The sequence below is a fragment of the Ictalurus furcatus genome, chromosome 29 (genome assembly GCF_023375685.1).
Source record: "Ictalurus furcatus strain D&B chromosome 29, Billie_1.0, whole genome shotgun sequence".
In the NCBI taxonomy this organism is placed as follows: Eukaryota; Metazoa; Chordata; class Actinopteri; order Siluriformes; family Ictaluridae; genus Ictalurus; species Ictalurus furcatus.
This window is the reverse complement of record NC_071283.1, coordinates 15,586,148-15,604,143: the sequence shown is the minus strand read 5'-3', so window position 1 is coordinate 15,604,143 and position 17,996 is coordinate 15,586,148. Positions and strand designations below refer to the sequence as shown.

The window sequence follows — 17,996 nt, the reverse complement described above, 5'->3', positions numbered from 1 at the left end:
CCTTATGTCCAGCAGTCAGAGAGCCTGTGCTGGGATTTGGAGTCAACGCTTCTGTTACTCAGCTAGTGCAGCCTTCAGATGTTGGCATGAAGCAGGTGATTGAGCGATTCACACCAACTAACCAACCCAGTTACTATTTAAAATCAGAGAGATCCAAAATACAACAAATTAACATTCTGAACTTTCAGCAGTTGCATGTCACAGCCAATGAAAATTAGACTCCACAAACTCAGTGGCTCTTTTCCTATAAGTTATAAAAGCAAGGCAGACTGGAAACAGTCACATGCAAACCTCATCACCTGCTCACCAAACAGATGAACAAGTAGGAGGATCTTTACCTGTCATGGTGGTCATGATGATGGTTCTAATAGGATTTTCAATGCATGTGTCTACATGAAAGTATATTTTTACTAATGAAATAAATCTGGTGTTTGGATCTGTAGCACCCGCAGTTTTGTTTGTGTTACTGATTGTTCTACTGCCGACTTCTGGTCAATGTAAGTATTGCAGTTAATATTAATTGTAGAATTACATTTTATAGAACACCTTTCTGAATTCTGACTACAAAATAGTTACAAGAGGTTTATATTTAAAATTGTTTCTTGATGATATTAATGTATATTATTAATGCCTTTAGGTACAGAAAATAGAAATAAAATACAAGAAATGAGTATATATTTATAACTGTAGATTTGGAAGAAATAAATGACAGTAATAATTTGAAGTGCATTATATATGACTGTTCAAAGTACACACAGTGTATTTACAGGTTCTGTTACATTCACTATATTCTATATAAGAATTCTTCTTTACTACAACACACTGATGCATTAAACCCAGTATTGAACATACCCTCTCTGACTTTCTCCTTATCACTGTGTTCAGTGGCCTCTTGCAGCAAAAGCTGAACATGTTCAATATTAAAAAGTTGCAGTGAAATCTGACTTTAAAATTTAGGTTGCAAAGTCAAAGTGTGCGTGTTCCAATCAGAGCAATTAAATATGTTTATTCCTCTACTTCTGGCTAATCTTGTCCTCTGACACTGCCTACTGATTAAAGCTTAAATGTTGTAGGTTAAATAAAATTTCAGTCAGTTTGAAATCTGCTTGACTTGAAGGTGAGCATTTAGACGTTACAGATCATCCTTTTTCTTGTGGAAGATGTTTCCATCTGGCTGCACCTTCCAGGTCACTGTGGTGTTCTCCAACATGCCTTTTCCCTCCAGTTTCTGTTTGATCTGAGGATCAGAATCAGGATTTAATTAAAGCCAAAAAGAAAAGGAATACGTGTCACCGAGAAGACAAGAAATAATAAAAGGAGCAAAATTCTTGAGAATAAAAGAAATTTGAGAGTAAGAAATGCTAATATGGGTTTCTCCAAATTTCAGAGACATCATGTGACTCACCTGATCTAAAATGGACGACTGCACAGCAGGATCAAACACACTCCCATCAGACTTCACCTGCAGTCCCATTATCTGACTCCTCGCTGGGTAAACTGTGGAACACACACACACACACACACGCTTTAATTTCTCCATAATGTAAAGTTTTTACTCTTCAGGACACTGCACCGTCTGAATGAATATTATGATATATGGCTTAACGAGTTAAATCTTAAATGAACATTAATTGCACAGACACTCCTTTATGTGTTAGATTTGATTACGTTATCATTTTGTTTATGGTATATTTATATTTTTATACAGTAAAATTTCACAATCATATTTCTAAATGACTTTTTGCACCAAATGAAAACAAATTGTGTTTAATTTGAACTTCATCTCCTTTCGTCTTCTTGTGCCGTCATTTGCTCATGAACTGTGAGCTACTTTCTGCTGCATTCAAATATTTTAATGAGCTCTCATCAACCATCCCTTTACTTTATTATCTCAAGGGAAGTTTGCTCGATATAGCGGTAAATTTCTGAGAGACAGTTTACCCAGAAGGCACTGAACACCAACAAATTGTACATGAAGGTGTTTATAAGCATAAAAAGGAGCAATTATTATTATTATTATTATTATTATTATTATTATTATTATTATCATAGCATTTTATTTTCACTTCCTTCTTTTGGCATCTAAAGATTTTCAAAAATCTGTTTTTTTTTTCAAACAAGATACAGAAAATTACATTAAAAAAAAAAACTTAAATAAATAATAAATTCTTGACTTGATATTAGAAGCAATAGCAGAGAAAACGAAAGACTCACTGGTGTGACAGAAGAAATAGTACAGGTTGGTGCATTGTTGATCGTAGAACAGTCCGTTATAAAACCTTGCACAGTTCTGACGGCCACCATAATTATCAGGTTGTCCAGGAGCCCATGGGATGTTTGAAGCGATGGTCCCGTCTGACCACTTCCAAGCGTTTCTGTAAAGCCCAATCCAGGAATCACCTTGGATCTTCTTCACCTGCCATAACATGTCGTTGTCTGAGCTGTTAAGAGAGCTGGCCAAGTCTGTGTGATGTGTTCGGCAGTAAGTTTGAGCTTGAGACCAGGTCATATAAGGACTACTGATGCCGATGAACCTGGCAGCACCACTGAAATTAGCTGTGAAAAAATAAATATACAAAAGTCACGTCTCTGTCTCACAGACAATATGATACCAAGATACAACCCAAAATGTGAAAAACCAGCCATCAAACCAAGACTAGGCAAATTAACATCAGGATGTTGACTCACCATTGTAGCATATGAAAGGGTTTAGTTCTGTACATTGGTCATCCAACCATTCACCATATATACCTATTATACCACATGTTTCTTTTCCACCAGAATTATCAGGCTGTCCAGTGCGCCAATTGGTATAACTGACATTCAGTGGGAGATCGTTTAAGGACCAGCGCCAGCTATTGAGATCACTGTACAATCCGATCCAGGCAGATGTTGTCAGACGTTTGCTTGCTGCTTCTTTCTCAAATCGTAGCCAGTCAGTATCACTCAGGATTGTTGCCAGGTCAGTGTACATCACCCTGCAGTAATTCTGTGCAACAGGCCAGGTCACCAGTGTCATCATCAGGTTATAATTGTGAGGGACGGTTCTCAGGACGGATACAGTGACTGGGACCAGACCTGCTGGTGATATTATATTTTATGAAACACACAGTAAACTTTAACTGGTGAATATCTGAATATAGATAATCCTAATGGCTGAATTAAAGAATTAGCAATGTATAATGAACAATTCAATCCTGCAGTTCAGTTCCGTACACATGGCATATAAAATGAATCTGCATGCAGAGAACTGAATAAATGTAAATGAAAACATTATTGTGTGTCCAGCTAATTCTTAATTACTTTAATACAAATGTTTTAATTTGTACAACATTATACTACACACTGGACTCTGGAATGGAAAAGTCTGGATTTTTGTGAATCTCTATTTATTTTTATCAGACTAACTTGCAAATAAATGATTTTAAATACTGTAGAACATCTGAGGTCAGAGTTCATATAAAGCTGCCATAAGTGCATTGTGAGTCGAGTAGTGGCTGTCAGAGCAGAGTATAATTAGGATATTTGTAGAGATGGATGCAAAGAGCAGAACATGTTTATTAGGGACAAAAACAACAACAACAAAGAAACAAACCAAAACAGAGAAAACTTAAAGTGTAAAACAAAGCGCTAAGTTAAAACTTGAAAAAACAAAAAATTAACATGGGGCAAACAATAACCAAAATCTCACTAATCACACGAACTCAAACTTAATGCAACGACAAACAAAGAGGGAACACTGGGAACTTAAATAAGGAGTCTAATAAGAAATATAACACCGGTGTGACTGATCATAACAGGAAATAGGGGAAACAACAGAAGAAGAAGTGCGACACAGTGAGTGTCGGTGCCCTCTAGTGGTCCAGGGAGGAACTGCCTCTGGTGGGCTTCATCTCATCTACCAACCTCTTCATCAAATCAATTTTATTATTTATTTTACAAAGTTTATAAATGAAATGTTATATCTTTAATTTCCAAGCTAAATTTATTTTTTACAATTCTATAATTTCTCATGAAATTTGTGATAATTATTTGAAATGATTTCAGTAAGTGTTGAAACTACCAGTAGCTCAAACATGAACAGTTTAGCTAAAGCAAATATAAATAAATCAAATAATTATAGTAGTTTGTGACAGTTTGTAAGAGTAAAAAATAAAATAAAAAAAATCATGAGTAAAATAAATAAATTGCTAAACTTGCACTGAAGTCAGTAAAATAAAATAAAAAGAGACAGCAAATGATAAAGGCAGAGGAATATAAAGCTATTGTTTATTTACAGTTTAGTAAAATCAGATATAAATAGGGTTAGAGGTAAATGCAATATTAATGTGTGTAACATTAATTAGTGGTTTATAAAAATGCTCTCACCAGTGAGAAACAGGAGAAACAGATTCAGCTTCATGATGGACGGACAGCTGAGGAGTCAGAAAAAAAATCACAATCTGAAGGACAAAATAAAAGTATGTAAGTATCAAATACAAAGTGATTTATTTGTGCAACTTTGTAAATGATTCTCTAATCAAGCTTTCCATCATGATCATGATCAGGTGTCAGGTTAGAGCCGATAAGCTTGCGGGACTACAGCATCCATCAGCACTGCTCATGTTCACGTCACTCACCAAGTCACATGATCACAAACACCTGGAGCAGGTTTATGCACAATGCAGCACTAGTATTTAACTCACATCTGTATAGCGCGCTCGGTCTAGTGTCTGTTGTAAGTAAGGTTGTTGTGGTTGATTTTCTGATCCATGCCATGTTCATGTTTATTCCATGTCTTGTCTTGTTTGTGTTTATGTTACTGTACATAGTCCTAGTCTTTGTTCACATGAGTTTCACTCTCAATAAAATACTCTGCACTCGCTTCCTTCTCCAAACCACCATGACTTAAAGAAATAAGAAATAAGATCCTCATTGTAGTTCTGGACAGGAAGAGACCATCTGATGGACATGGAAAGAGACCAACCACAGTCTGTCACGTGATGTAAATGATAATACCAGAATAAATGAACACTGGAGTTTATTCTCTGATACAGGGAAGATTACTGGCGCTTTGCTAATAAGAAACACAACAATGTTTACATTTACTTACCAATAAAATAAAATAATTCAATAAGTTTATCAGTGATCAAGTATTACCATCTTAAATAAATTCATTTATTAGTTAAAAAAAAAAAAAAAAAAAAAAAAAAAAAGCACTGCAAAAATATCTTGAATAAAGGCAAATTCAACTAATAATCTCTCTTTATTAGAAATTGGATTATTTTATCGCGTGATCATTTTGCTTGTTTCACCCATTTATTTTTTGAAAGAAGCTAAATTATTAGCCAATACAATGAAAGCGATTTTAAGCTGAAATGTAAAGTGTCTGGAAATACGCTTAAAAGTTGTTAAATGATAATCTCATAATATGAGAACTTTTCCTTTGTTCAAGATATTTACACTTGTTAAGATTTTTTTGCAGTGAGTGGGATAAATAAATAAAATGCACTTTCCAGTGAGACACAGAAGAAAAAGAGTTATCTTCATGATGGACAAGTAGCTGTGGGAGTCACAAAAGGTTTGTGTCCATTTAAAAGTACTGATAGGGGCAACATTACAAGATCATCTCATCATGATTAATGTGCAAACAAGAAGAGAAGCAACAATTCATTCATGAAGTCTAAGACCTTAAAAGGAAAAATCCCACAATAATAATCGTTTAAATAATAGAAATATTTTTATGCTAATATCGCCATAATCTCAGTGTATCTTAATCTGCCAGAGACATAACTTTAGGACTGAAATATAATATAAGGAATATTTATAAAGTATAAATAATATAAAGTATCAAATATACAACACAATAATCGTCCAACCGAGTCTCACATTTTTACCGTAAATCATGGCATCTGCATACGACTCATTTTTAATGTAGAGAAATGTTTATACAGGACTCCTGATCACTTCAGTGACTGTGCAGTGTTTTATCATCAATATCTTACAGGATATGCTTTTCACCATGCAAGTAAAAACAAGTGAAACACTTCATACCTGTGAAGGGAAGATTTGAAGGCTGTTGCTTCTTCAGTAGCTCTGTACGTTTCTGACCTTTGCTGCAAGTGATGTTCTGTAAATCGTACCTGGGTAGGAACATCTTCACATTTCAGATTTCTTATGCAAACCTTTCTTGAGCATCAACAACGATAACAGAACGTCAGGAATTTACAATGTGGAAACCTGATTTCCCTAGGGTACGAGTCTGCTTACTTAAAAAACTACAACATGGAAATACTCACTGATTGCTCTTCCCCTTATTCAACCTCTGATCTCAGCAGAGAAACAGGCCTCAAGTTGAGAGTGGACCTACACAGATGGTACAGACACACTGACTGCACTGTAGTAATAAGGATTATAAACTGATCGTGACTTTGACAATAAGAATAGCATGTTTTATGTCGTTTTATGGCATTTCCAAGCTATAGTTGGGAATATATGGGAACAGCTGCTCCCATCAGAGATCTGGATCTCTCCAGCTCCTTCAGACTTACTCTTGGCCTCTTGCTTGTTTCTCTGACTAATCCCCTCTTTTTTCATAGTCAAGGTTAAGCCGTATTCTTCTCATTTTTAATGATGGATTTAATGTTGTGCTGTGGGATGTTTAAAGTATGGGATGGTGGCAGCCTGTTCACTGTAACAACATATAAGTTTGTAACCCCCCCCCCCCCCACACACACACACACACACAAAGTTGAAATGTTTGAGTTTAAATGAAATTTCTCTTCCTTTAGCTCAGTAAATGATCCTTTCCCCTTGTGAAAGTTTCATTTGCATTGGGTTTCTTGATGACATAAAGGTGCAGAGACAATTCAGAATTTCCACTTAACCCACATGGAGTCCATCATGAAAGACGTGCTGTCCAAACTGTGCAGCTTTTGTATTGCACTAAAGATGTCACAGAAATGATCAAATACAGGGCAAAAATCATATCACTAAATAAGCAAGAAAGTTAGACAAGGTTAAAATCTAACAGTAGCTTATAACTAAGTATATAAATAAATACATTTATAATAATATTACATGATTTAACCAATTCATTATTTTAAAACATTCCGTCATCTAAATGATTTCACCATTGGAAAGGAGAATGCTTAGTCATGTCTTGAAGTTCCTTTCCTCTGAACTTTCATTTGCATTGTGTTTATCTGGGACTTGGACGTTCTGAGGTAAAAACAAATTCATGCAAATTGTCACTTGGATGTAAATCACCCCTCCAAGACACGCCTGGAAAAGAACTTTACTTTTGTCCTAAAGCTAAATTATTTATGTATCAAAACAATTATATAAATTTAATACATTTTACTCGAGCAAAAAGTGAATTTATTCAGTGCATGAATCCTGATATTTATTAAACAATTTATAATGTCGCACACTAAAGGGTATGTAAAATGGACACGCCCACACACACACACACACACACATGCACAGAAAAGAGTTTGGAAAACTTCATGTAATTTAATTAAAACACATAAAATAATTACTTTTTAACAATCATGGGTTTTACATAAGATCTCGGGGATGCATGGTTTTCCTATTCACGGCCAGGGGATTTGGGTGGCCTGGGTGCCTTAGAAGCAGTAGGGATCTGGGGAGTTTGCGTACCACATGACATTCTGTAGTACGTTTGGACAGCCGCATCTGAATATCTTTTCTTTATGAATGGCACCAAAACAGAAGTTTGAGTAGATGGGTTAATTCCTCTCTTTGGGGGGAACAGTGATGCGTGTCTGTGTGGATGCCTCCGTTCTATTTTCCTGAAAGGCAGTACGTTAAACATGTTTGAGTGCCAGAATCCACTTTACACCGTTTGAGAAGGGGCCCGGTGAAGGGGGTCTGGGAGTGAACTGTCGCCGTTTTCCTTTTAAAGGAAGATCCAGGGTTCTGTTTAGAAGAACCAGGGTCAATGGGTCTGGATCGTACATCTAGAAATAAGAGATATCAAAATACGTAAATACGCATATATATATATATATGCTGGTTCATTTTGCTGTCTTGCTGACTGATGAATAAACCTGCTTCTTCTGAATCCAGTCTCCATGAGTTCTGCTATGTTATTTCTCTAAAGATACAAGTCAGATTTGCTTAATTAAGTTCATAGTTTAAATTTGTGAGCTAGCAGGGCCAGTGTAGGCTGAAGTAGCCCATAATTTCCTGCAAAACACATACACAACTCACACAAAACTGAAAACAGGTGTGAATAATCATGAAACAAGGACAATATAAACAAGCGTGACAGTTCGGAGAAGTGTCTCACCAGACGACTCTGCCGCTACTGTCCATCAACTTTTCTCCTTTTATAAGAATTTATAAGGATTATGGGTGGAAAAAAAAAGAATTGTAGGTCTAATTGATGTACAGTATCTCACAAAAGTGAGTACACCCCTCACATTTTTAAAATATTTGATTATATCTTTTCATGTGACAACACTGAAGAAATGACACTTTGCTACAATGTAAAGTAGTGAGTGGACAGCTTATGACCCCGTCTCTGTGCCGCCCCCTGCAGGCTCTACCTGGTTCAACATCCTCCGAGGGTTTTTAGAGGTTTTAGGGGGTGTGGTTGCGGGCGTGGCTCTCGGGTTCTTCCTTCGTTATTTTCCCAGTGAAGACCAGGTAAAGACTCCTGATTACACTCCACACTCACGACATTACATTAGTGTAGAGAATAAATTCACGCTGTAGATGTGTGAAAGTAATCGAGTGTTGTATTGTGTGTGTGTGTGTGTGTGTGCTCTGTAGAAAGGTCTGGTGCTGAAGCGTTCCTTCCTGCTGCTCGGTCTCGGTGTGTTTGCTGTGTTCGGCTCTAACGTGGCCGGATTAACCGGGTCTGGAGGACTCTGTACGCTCGTCCTCGCGTTCCTCGCTGGAACCGGCTGGGAAAATAACAAAGTACGATTCTCTCTCGCAAAAAACCCCAAACACCAGGTCACTTTCTGCACAGCTCTTTCTTTATGTAAATATATTTTCTGCATGTAGATAATAAATCGTTTTATTTTCCTCTTCACTTCTCTTCATCCTTTTTTCTGCTTCTTTTTCCCTTTTTCTTTTTTATTTTCTTTCTTTATTCCATTTCTTTTTTCCATCACTGAATTACTAATTGTTAACTGAATTTACTTGTTACTCTTCCAATTGTTTCTTTTCTTTCTTTTTAAATTTTCCTCTGCTTTCTCCTTTTTCTTACTTTCCTTTTTGTCCTTTTGCTTTGGTTTCTTGTTATTGTCTTTTCTTTGTTTGTCCTGCCTTCTCCTTTATCTTTTCTCTTTATTGTTCTTTTAATTTCCTTTCTTTTAAATTTTTCTTTTGCTTCTGTTTTTCATTATGCCTTGCTTTATTTCTTTTATTTATTTTGTTTTCTTTGTGGTTTACTTTTTGCTATCCTGCCTTGAATTCTTTTTCTTTCTTTCTTTCTTTCTTTCTTTCTTTCTTTCTTTCTTGTGTGTGTGTGAGTGTGTTTGTGTGTGTGTGTGTGTGTATGTGTCCTCAGCTCTGGGTCTGGCCACTCTCAGCATTGCCCTGAGTGTGAGGATCTTCTTCACCTTCCTCATGGTGCTCTGCGCTGGATTTGATTTGAAAGAGAAGATCTTCATCGCTCTGGCCTGGATGCCTAAAGCCACTGTTCAGGTCACCTTCACTTAAAGCCTCGTTACATACAGCTTATAACCTGTTTACGACACATTCACATCTCACATGTCCTTTTGTTTCTTTTTCTTCTCTTATTTCCCTTTTCTTCTCTCCTTTCTTCTGTGTGTGTGTGTGTGTGTGTGTATATGTATATATATATATATATACAGTAAATAGAGATGTCCTGAGTCAGTGGTTCGTACTAATCAGGGAACAGGAAATGAAGGTAAAGTGAACGCTGCAAGCTGATTGGCTGATTGTCTCTCTCGGCAGGCTGCGATTGGCTCGACGGCTCTGGACACGGCGCGTGTGAAGCAGGATGAGGAGTGTCAGCGTTTTGGTATGGACGTGCTGAGCGTGGCCGTTCTCTCCATCCTCATCACTGCTCCACTCGGAGCGCTGCTCATCGGCCTGTGTGGACCACGCCTACTGAGGAGACCCAAGAACCCCGAGTGGGGTGAGACACACACACAGAGATGGGAGGATGGATGAGTGGAGGAATATCTTGATGGATGGATATGTGGATACGTGTCTAGATAAATTGATGTGATTCTGAAATCTAAAAGTATAAACACTTATATACAGGCCTTTAACTCTGTGTGTGTGTGTGTGTGCGTGTGTGTGTGTGTGTGTGTGTGTGTGTGTGTGTGTGTGTGTGTGTGTGTTACAGCTGTAAGTCAGGGTACTCTGTCGCCATCAGATGCCCGGGTCACCTACGAGAGTGCAATCTGATACTTGTGGAACTTTCCAGAACAGGCAGTCAGAAGATCAGTACCTCAAACTCTGGCTTTGTGACTCTCCTGTGACTCTTCTACAACTCTACGATTCTTCTCTAACTCTATTTTGTCTCCTCTGTGACTCCCCTGTGACTCCTTTATGACTCCCCTGTGACTCCCCTGTGACTCCTCTGTGACTCTCCTCTGTCTCTCCTCTGTCTCTCCTCTGACTCTCCTCTGTCTCTCCTCTGTCTCTCCTCTGTCTCTCCTCTGACTGTCCTCTGTCTCCTCTATGACTCTCCTCTGTCTCTCCTCTGTAACTACTTTTTTTTTCTTTTTTTTTGTAAAAGAATTTTGACCATAGAATTTTGCAGGTTTGTTATGTATACACATTGCTCTTGATTATTTTAAGACCTTTATTTTTTAATTTATATTTCTAAAGAGACGACTGAAAGTGGAAAATATAGACAAACACAATTTCTATTTAAGTCTAACACACTTAACGTTCATTACACTGTTTTAAAATGAGACTGAAATCTGAAAGTGACTTCCTCTATCCTCTCTGAGAGACCACACGGGTAACACAGACCAAACTCACCCAACTATTCTAAAGACTTTGCTCGAGCGTGAGACTCTTCTGATTGTTCATCTACCTGTCAGGTGAGTTTATCTTTCCGAATATCAATTAGACAAATGTTCAGAAGGGCTGTTCGTCATGATTGAGAGATTTTATGAGACTAGCAGTGTTTGCGTTTCTATAAGAACACTGTAGATTTAGTAATTTTAAATTAGTGCACAGGTTTAAAATGACTCTCTATTATTAATCACTTTCACCTTTGTCATGAATAACTTTTTTTTATAGTAAAGCTTAATATTTACAGCTGCAGTTTATTCAGTTGTGTAGGAAAAGTGAAAACTTACAGCACAGCAGGAGAAAAGCCTGAAGATTCCTGATTTCTGCTAAAATATTTATCATTTTCAGAAGCCATAGAAAGGATTCCTCCACCATTTTCCCCGTCGTCCTGAACGTCAGCGTCTCTGAAGAGTTTTGTGCACAGTGCAGTTTGCCAGTTCACTCATGGAGCTGCTGCTGGGGTAAGAGTCTTTATTAGGCTCCAGATCCTCTGTGACTCTGAGAAAGCTCTTACTGAAAGTGAGTGAGGCAGTGCTGCCCCCTGGAGGCTCTAACATGCTCCGAGGGATTTCGGAGGTTCTAAATGCCATGTGTGGGTGAATCAAGATCCATCCTGATGCTCTACTTCTGCTTGGAGCTTCTGCCCTCTGAGACTCACTCACTGCTGCTGAGGGTTGGCCCACATGTGTAGCCTAAAGATTCTGGAGATTTAAAGCTTAAAACTCTTCTGTAATTAATAAAAGACCCTCATAATAATGACGATCATAATGAAACCAACCAACGATGACCTCGGACATCAGAGGCCTGGCTTGCAGCAGTCTGGACGGTTGCTGTGTAGATCACCTTCAGGACTGGCTGACAGCAAGATCAACACCGACGTCATATAAGGAATTCATTTTTAAATATATGTGGATAGTTTTGACATGTTCTCTGTTAAGCTCAAGAGATCTCAAGTTGAGCAGAGCTGAAGTTTTGCAAAAGCTGGGATTGAATATACGTGAGCCTCGAGGAGACGAAGATGGTGGGGTTTTGGCGGAGGTCATTTTAAAAGACAAAGGTGCTATGACACATGATTTTCTTTGTGGGATTTGGTGGCTTTTTTTGCAGTTCTATTTAAGTGTTGATGTGATTGAACAGGGTGTGCAGTAATCAGGCGTGGTTGCGTCTAGTCCAGCTGAACCCCATTATGAACGCAGTTTCATAGATTTGGGGAATTAGTAACTATGGGGGCAAATACATTTTCACACAGGCCCATTGGCCCCTTGCACAGCAGTGAAAGGTCATTAAGGTCATCTGATCAAGGTTTACTCTCCCTGTCTAGGGCTAGGCTGAAAATAAAAGGTGATTGTGCTTTTTCAGCTTATGCGGTAAATTATTAAAGTAATGTGCTTCTGTAAAGCCTTCCGTTATATATTTAATGTTCCTGCTCAACTGAGGTGTTCGACAGCATCTTACAACTCATGTGTTTACTATTACTTTTAATTCTATTTTACTTTATTATTATTATTATTATTATTATTATTATTATGCAGCATTTTGTAGCCTTTGGTTTCAAAAAAACGATAAAGGTTTACTTACTTTACTTTACTATAGTTTACTATATTATTGTGCTGCGGTCATTAGAAGGTCAGTAGAAGTTTTTAGACTCAGTGGGGGCCCTGCACACTTTGACACCCACAGCAGGAAACACACTCAGATCAGTTATTAAACTCACTCTTGTTAATATTTCATGCTTAAAGTTAATATTCTGCACCTGGTTTCATCATTAAATTTCGAAAAGAAAAAAAAAAGGGGGGGGGGGGCTTCTAATAGTGTCTGTGGTGAAAGAACATCAGCAACATGTTCATGCGTTGTGTGCAATACAGACTTTGACCACAAGGTGGAAGCGAATCACAAAGCAAATCATGAACTGGTTGTGGAGGATTGTGCTAGAGGCAGAACACAGATAATATTATGTTGTTGTGCAAATAAATAATTTAATGTTTATGCTCAGTAATTGTCACGGGTTCCCCTTCACCCAGGCTCTGCTTTAAAATAACTGAAGCAGATATTCCACAGAGAGAGAAATATTCAAGACTGCAGGGTAACACTGATATGGCCCAAATTATCATTTTCATTTGAACACCAGGTTGAATTACAGGATTGGATTGTAAAAAGTATAGACTTTTTATAAAATTTATTCAAAAAATCTATTCTTCCTGTCTTGGACGACAAAACGAACCCAAACATACCATACAGACCATCTCTAGAGGTTTTTTGGATACAGTTTACTTGTGGGCTGTTTTAGAGGGGTCCAAGTTCACACTCTGGATGCACCAATATTAAATTCTACAGGATTATAAATAACTAGCAATTTCACAGATTCATGGTATTGTCATGTCAAAGCAAACTAGCAACTCAATTTCCCATAATGCACCACGAACTACAAACATGGCCAAAGACTACAACACCCAATGGAACACAGACACAGTACCTGCTCCTGAGGACTAATCACACACACCTGTTCCCAATCACACAGACAATCTCAAAACACTACTTAAGAGACTGTTCATGGCTTTAATCGCTGTATTTTACCAAGCTGTTCGATCGTATTGTTTATTCTGGTTTTGAGTCTGTGTTCTTGGGTGTTGATTTCTGCCTTACTTGCTCTAACCTGTTTTCCTGTTCACCTGAAAACTGCAGGTCTTTATTTATGTGTTTTGCCTTGCTCTCTGGATATTATAGTCTTTATTAAAGCTCTTAACTCCACTTGCATCCATCCTAACCCTCATTATGGGACAGGTATCACCATATTCTATTAATATTGATGATTACCAGCAAAATCCACCCTGAGAAGTCTGAGAAGGGTTACAAAGGCTCTGGGACTCCAAAGAACCACAGTGAGAGCCGTTATCTCCAACCGGAACAATTTAGCACAGTAGTTAACCTTCCCAGAAGTGGCCGACCCAGAAAGAGTATCTTATTACACAGTTGAGGGTAAATCAAACCTGCAAATTAAATACTACATTGAATCCTAATGTCAGTGCAAAACTGTCCACATTTCCTTATGTCCAGAGGTCAGAGAGCCTGTGCTGGGATTTGGAGTCAACACTTCTGTTACTCAGCTAGTGCAGCCTTCAGATGTTGGCATGAAGCAGGTGATTGAGCGATTCACACCAACTAACCAACCCAGTTACTATTTAAAATCAGAGAGATCCAAAATACAACAAATTAACATTCTGAACTTTCAGCAGTTGCATGTCACAGCCGATGAAAATTAGACTCCACAAACTCAGTGGCTCTTTTCCTATAAGTTATAAAAGCAAGGCAGACTGGAAACAGTCACATGCAAACCTCATCACCTGCTCACCAAACAGATGAACAAGTAGGAGGATCTTTACCTGTCATGGTGGTCATGATGATTGTTCTAATAGGATTTTCAATGCATGTGTCTACATGAAAGTATATTTTTACTAATGAAATAAATCTGGTGTTTGGATCTGTAGCACCTCCAGTTTTGTTTGTGTTACTGATTGTTCTACTGCCGACTTCTGGTCAATGTAAGTATTGCAGTTAATATTAATTGTAGAAATACATTTTATATAACACCTTTCTGAATTCTGGCTACGAAATAGTTACAAGAGGTTTATATTTAAAATTGTTTATTGATGATATTAATGTATATTAATAATGCCTTTAGATACAGAAAATGGAAACAAAATACAAGAAATGAGTATATATTTATAACTGTAGATGTGGAAGAAATAAATGACAGTAATAGTGGCAAGTGCATTATATATGACTGTTCAGAGTACACACAGTGTATTTACAGGTTCTGTTACATTCACTATATTCTATATAAGAATTCTTCTTTACTACAAGACACTGATGCATTAAACCCAGTATTGAACATACCCTCTCTGACTTTCTCCTTATCACTGTGTTCAGTGGCCTCTTGCAGCAAAAGCTGAACATGTTCAATATTAAAAAGTTGCAGTGAAATCTGACTTTAAAATTTCGGTTGCAAAGTCAAAGTGGGCGTGTTCCAATCAGACCAATTAAATATGTTTATTCCTCTACTTCTGGCTAATCTTGTCCTCTGACACTGCCTACTGATTAAAGCTTAAATGTTGTAGGTTAAATAAAATTTCAGTCAGTTTGAAATCTGCTTGACTTGAAGGTGAGCATTTAGACGTTACAGATCATCCTTTTTCTTGTGGAAGATGTTTCCATCTGGCTGCACCTTCCAGGTCACTGTGGTGTTCTCCAACATGCCTTTTTCCTCCAGTTTCTGTTTGATCTGAGGATCAGAATCAGGATTTAATTACTCAAGCCAAAAAGAAAAGGAATACGTGTCACCGAGAAGACAAGAAATAATAAAAGGAGCAAAATTCTTGAGAATAAAAGAAATTTGAGAGTAAGAAATGCTAATATGGGTTTCTCCAAATTTCAGAGACATCATGTGACTCACCTGATCTAAAATGGACGACTGCACAGCAGGATCAAACACACTCCCATCAGACTTCACCTGCAGTCTCATTATCTGACTCCTCGCTGAGTAAACTGGGGAACACACACACACGTGCGCTTTAATTTCTCCATAATGTAAAGTTTTTCCTCTTCAGGACACTGCACCATCTGAATGAATATTATGATATATGGCTTAACGAGTTAAATCTTAAATGAACATTAATTGCACAGACACTCCTTTATGTGTTAGATTTGATTACGTTATCATTTTGTTTATGGTATATTTATATTTTTATACAGTAAAATTTCACAATCATATTTCTAAATGACTTTTTGCACCAAATGAAAACAAATTGTGTTTAATTTGCACTTCATATCCTTTCGTCTTCTTGTGCCGTCATTTGCTCATAAACTGTGAGCTACTTTCTGCTGCATTCAAATATTTTAATGAGCTCTCATCAACCATCCCTTCACTTTATTATCTCAAGGGAGTTTGCTCGATATAGCGGTAAATTTCTGAGACAGTTTACCCAGAAGGCACTGAACACCAACAAATTGTAGATGAAGGTGCTTATAAGCATAAAAAGGAGCATTTATTATTATTATTATTATTATTATTATTATTATTATATCATAGTATTTTATTTTCATTTTCTTCTTTTGGCATCTAAATATTTTCAAAAATGTCTTTCTTTTCAAAGAAGACACAGAAAATGACAGACAAAACTTAATAATACATTTTTGATGTGATATTAGAATAAGAGAAAACAGAAGACTCACTGGTGTGACAGAAGAAATAATGCAGGTTGGTGCATTGTTCATCGTAGAACAGTCCGTTATTAACCACTGCACAGTTCTCATAACCCCCAGCATTATCAGGTTGTCCAGGAGCCCATGGGATGTTTGAAGCGTTGGTCCCGTCTGACCACTTCCATGTGCCTCTGTAAAGCCCAATCCAGGAATCACCCTGGATAATCCTCACCTGCACTAATATGTTGTCGTCTGAGCTGTTAAGAGAGCTGGCCAAGTCTGTGTGATGTGTTTGGCAGTAAGTTTGAGCTTGAGACCAGGTCATATAAGGACTACTGATGCCGATGAACCTGGCAGCACCACTGAAATTAGCTGTGAAAAATAAACAAACAAAAGTCACGTCTCTGTCTCACAGACAATATGATACCAAGATACAACCCAAAATGTGAAAAACCAGCCATCAAACCAAGACTAGGCAAATTAACATCAGGATATTGACTCACCATTGTAGCATATGAAGGGTCTTTTTTGTGTACATGCTACATCCCACCATGAATTATGTGTACTTATTAGACCACATGCTTCTATTCCACTATGATAATCAGGCTGTCCAGGGCTCCAATTGGTATAAGTGACATTCTTCAGTGGGAGATGGTGTAAGGACCAGCTCCAGCTATTGAAATCATTGTACAATCCGACCCAGGCAGATGTTGCCAGAGCTTTGCTTGCTGCTTCTTTCTCGAATCGTAGCCAATCAGTATCACTTAGGATGGTTGCCAGGTCAGTGTACATCACCCTGCAGTAATTCTGTGCTACAGGCCAGGTCACCCATATCATCATCAGGTCATATTTGGGAGGGACGGTTCTCAGGACGGATACAGTGACTGGGACCAGACCTGCTGGTGATATTATATTTTATGAAACACACAGTAAACTTTAACTGGTGAATATCTGAATATAGATAATCCTAATGGCTATATTAAAGAATTAGCAATGTATAATGAACAATTCAATCCTTCAGTTCAGTTCAGTGACAATAAGTAAGTCAGTGATTTAGTTGTGCCTTGCTTTCTTTCCTCGCTTGTAAGCTCCTTCCTCTGAGGGTCTGAGGAAAAGATACCAGAATAGGAAACATGTACAGGAGGAATTGAGGAAATACATGATTGCCAAATCAGACCTCGCTTACTGACGTGACTTTAGTTATTGATGACTTGTTGCACATGGCATATAAAATAAATCTGCATGCAGAGAACTGAATAAATGTAAATGAAAACATTATTGTGTGAAAACCCTAAAACTAAACACAGGGCAAAAAATAACCAAAAACATGAACTCAAACTTAATGCACCGACAAACAAAGAGGGAACACAGGGAACTTAAATAAGGAGTCTAATAAGAAATATAACACCGGTGTGACTGATCATAACAGGAAATAGGGGAAACAACAGAAGAAGAAGTTCGACACAGTGAGTGTCGGTGCCCTCTAGTGGTCCAGGGAGGAACTGCCTCTGGTTGGCTTCATCGCATCTACCAGCCTCTTCATCAAATCAGTTTTATTATTTATTTTACCAAGTTTATAAATGAAATGTCCGTCCGTCCATCCATCCATCTTCTACCGCTTACTCCTTCTTCAGGGTCGCGGGGGAACCTGGAGCCTATCCCAGGGAGCATGGGGCACAAGGCGGGGTACACCCTGGACAGGGTGCCAGTCCATCGCAGGGCACAATCACATACACATTCACACACCCATTCATACTAAATTAAATGTCATATCTTTAAATTCCAAA

The 17,996-nt window shown here is 37.8% G+C and overlaps 1 protein-coding gene and 1 long non-coding RNA gene across 3 annotated transcripts; one reads left to right on the top strand and one right to left on the bottom strand.

The window, feature by feature from the left end:
* Positions 1 to 692: 692 nt before the first annotated feature.
* LOC128604386 (C-type lectin-like) lies at positions 693 to 6,680 on the bottom strand. The gene is made up of 5 exons (XM_053619492.1): positions 6,034 to 6,680; positions 4,369 to 4,415; positions 2,215 to 3,078; positions 1,406 to 1,497; positions 693 to 1,237 (listed from the first exon to the last, which is right to left on the bottom strand). The coding sequence occupies exons 3-5, from the start codon at positions 2,507 to 2,509 to the stop codon at positions 1,133 to 1,135; spliced, it is 492 nt and encodes a 163-aa protein (XP_053475467.1). The 5' UTR covers positions 2,510 to 3,078; positions 4,369 to 4,415; positions 6,034 to 6,680; the 3' UTR covers positions 693 to 1,132.
* A 1,614-nt stretch (positions 6,681 to 8,294) lies between these two features.
* Positions 8,295 to 12,526, top strand: LOC128604387 (uncharacterized). Of its 2 annotated transcripts, XR_008385176.1 has the most exons (5): positions 8,307 to 8,652; positions 8,779 to 8,928; positions 9,524 to 9,660; positions 9,934 to 10,117; positions 10,331 to 12,526. It is a non-coding gene; the product is annotated as an uncharacterized LOC128604387 (long non-coding RNA). The 2 variants fall into 2 exon arrangements; XR_008385175.1 differs by having other exon boundaries at positions 8,295 to 8,652; positions 8,779 to 9,660.
* Positions 12,527 to 17,996: the final 5,470 nt, after the last annotated feature.